We start from the raw sequence: 2201 nt of genomic DNA, 5'->3' as shown, positions 1-2201 counted from the left end.
CTGCGCTAGGCATCATTTCTGGTCATTACACTAGTTCACAACATTCGCCCTTAACATTCTCTGTATCTTGTCTATTCCAATTTGCTACAATGATATTTTTGATAGGTGATTCTGTCTTGATACCTAGAACAGAATCCTGGTGAGATGCTGCTCATAGGATTTGTATTATCTCATTTTGACAGTCTTAACATCTTGTTCCATTTTCTTCAAGGAATGTGGTAGACTGTCCCGGTGAACTGGAATCCAGAGACTGAGTGTCACGTTGGCACGCGATTAAGACTTTGAATTTCTAGCCCTTCTAAAGCGAGACTGTTCTAGCAACGAGCCCTGGGCGCTTCCTGCTGAGCACCCGCTGCGGAGACATCCTAAAGGGCAGAGACCCGAACCACCCCCTCCCAGCCGCTGCCTACCCGCGTCGCTGCCCGCCACCCCCGCGGCCCCTCACCATGGCCCTGGCCACCGCCCTGGCTGAGCTGCAGGCAGAGGTCCGCTGCCCGCTGTGCCGGGGGCCCCTGCGTGTGCCCCTGACCCTGGACTGCGGCCACAACTGCTGCGGCTCATGCCTGCGGGGGCGCTGGCAGAACCTGCAGGAGCCCCTGCCCTGCCCCGTGTGCCAGCACCCATGTCCCCGCGAGCCCCGCAGGCCCAACACGCAGCTGGCACGGCTGGCTGACCTGGTCAGCCAGCTGCCCGGCCAGAGACCGGAGGGACACGCCCGGGAGGCAGGAGGCAGCTGTGCCGAGCACCAACAGGCCCTGAGCCTCTTCTGCGACGACCACCTGGAGCTGCTGTGTGGCCAGTGCGCCGCCTCCGCTGCCCACCGCGGCCACCGCCTGACGCCCATCGGCCCCGCGGCTGCTCATCACAGGACCAAGCTCAAGGGCTACCTGGAACTTCTGCGCAAGCAGCTGCAGGAGGCGCGGAGGGCCCGGGGACGGCAAGGCGTTGAGAGACAGGAGTGGAGAGAGAAGGTGGCAAAGCAGAGGACTGAACTGTTTTGGGAATCGGAACAGCTGAAGCATTCCTTGAGAATTGAGTACCATGTCCTTGACAAGGGGATACTGAGGCAAATGTCGAGCCATTCCGAGAAGATCTTGCAGGGCAGAAACCAGCTGGTAGAGTATCGTGCCAGCCTGCAGAGGACGCTGCGGGACGTCACCCAGCTGTGTCTGCAGCCAGACCTGGGTCTGCTGACCAGGCTCCGCCGTGTGCAGCTGCAGTGCAGGGAGTCTAAAGACATGGAGCTCCCTGCAGCCCCTTGGTCCGGACCAACGAAGGCGCCTCACATGTTCTCCCTGCATCCTTTTGGTTTGCAGAACCTTATCAGGAAGTTTTGGGTGGAGCTGACACTGGATCCGGAGTCGGCGCACCAGACGCTGGTGGTCACCCGGGACAGGGGTACCGCCATCTACTTTCGCCAGAACATGCACCCCACCTCCGACTCTCACCCCCAGGCCTTCACCTCTCACCCCGCGGTCCTGGGCGCACAGGAATTTGTGGGCGGCAGGCACTTCTGGCAGGTAGAAATCAGAGGTTCGGGAGCATGGTCCCTAGGGGTGTGCAAGGAGTCCTTCCCCAGAAGCGCGCCCGTCACACCCTCCCCAGACCACGGCTGCTGGCGACTTCAGCCCCACACCTCAAGCTCCCTGGACCTCTACCCCTCCCACGTGTGTATCGGGGTGTTCCTGGACTATGAGCTGGGCAAGATTTCCTTCTACAACATGCTTAACCGGTCACTACTCTGCACTCTCACGGAGAGATTCACGGGGAGACTTCGGCCCTATTTCGGCTTTGAGTTTTGTTCCTTGCTGTGTTCCATGAACGTGAATGGAGACATGGACTGAGTGCCCAGTGCCCAGTGCCCACACTCTTGTTTGCTCCCTACGTGACCGAGCACCACTAATAAATTCTATTTTTTGATGTCTACATGTTGGTGATTTCCCACCCTCTGCTCTCACCCTGTGCCTCACATTTGAACATGTTAGAAAAGTTTGGTGCTCCCCATACTCTCTGGGTTTGGGGGCCAGTCCCACCTGTAAGCTCTCCCCTGGGAGATTCCCCCTCCAGGGTTTCCACCTCCCCAATCACCCAAAAGTGATTTTTTCCTTTCTCGCTTGTTTTGGACATGGAAGTGCTTTTCTTTCTCTCTCTCTCTCTCTCTCTCTCTCTCTCTCTCTCTCTCTCTCTCTCTCTCTCTCGCT

General features: G+C 58.2%; 1 protein-coding gene across 1 annotated transcript; it reads left to right on the top strand.

Annotated features, from left to right (window-relative positions):
• Positions 1-446: 446 nt before the first annotated feature.
• Positions 447-1844, top strand: LOC130023381 (tripartite motif-containing protein 75-like). The gene has a single exon (XM_056113890.1). It carries the CDS (start codon positions 447-449, stop codon positions 1842-1844), a length of 1398 nt encoding a protein of 465 aa, XP_055969865.1.
• Positions 1845-2201: the final 357 nt, after the last annotated feature.

Source organism: Sorex fumeus, unplaced genomic scaffold (assembly GCF_029834395.1).
Source record: "Sorex fumeus unplaced genomic scaffold, SorFum_2.1 ptg000024l, whole genome shotgun sequence".
Lineage (NCBI taxonomy): Eukaryota > Metazoa > Chordata > Mammalia > Eulipotyphla > Soricidae > Sorex > Sorex fumeus.
Note: the sequence above shows the minus strand (reverse complement) of the source record. Positions and strands in the feature narration are given on the sequence as shown.

Bases quoted from the DNA above. Each gene is read 5' to 3' on its own strand.
- LOC130023381 (XM_056113890.1), top strand. From the start codon at position 447: ATGGCCCTGGCCACCGCCCTGGCTGAGCTGCAGGCAGAGGTCCGCTGC.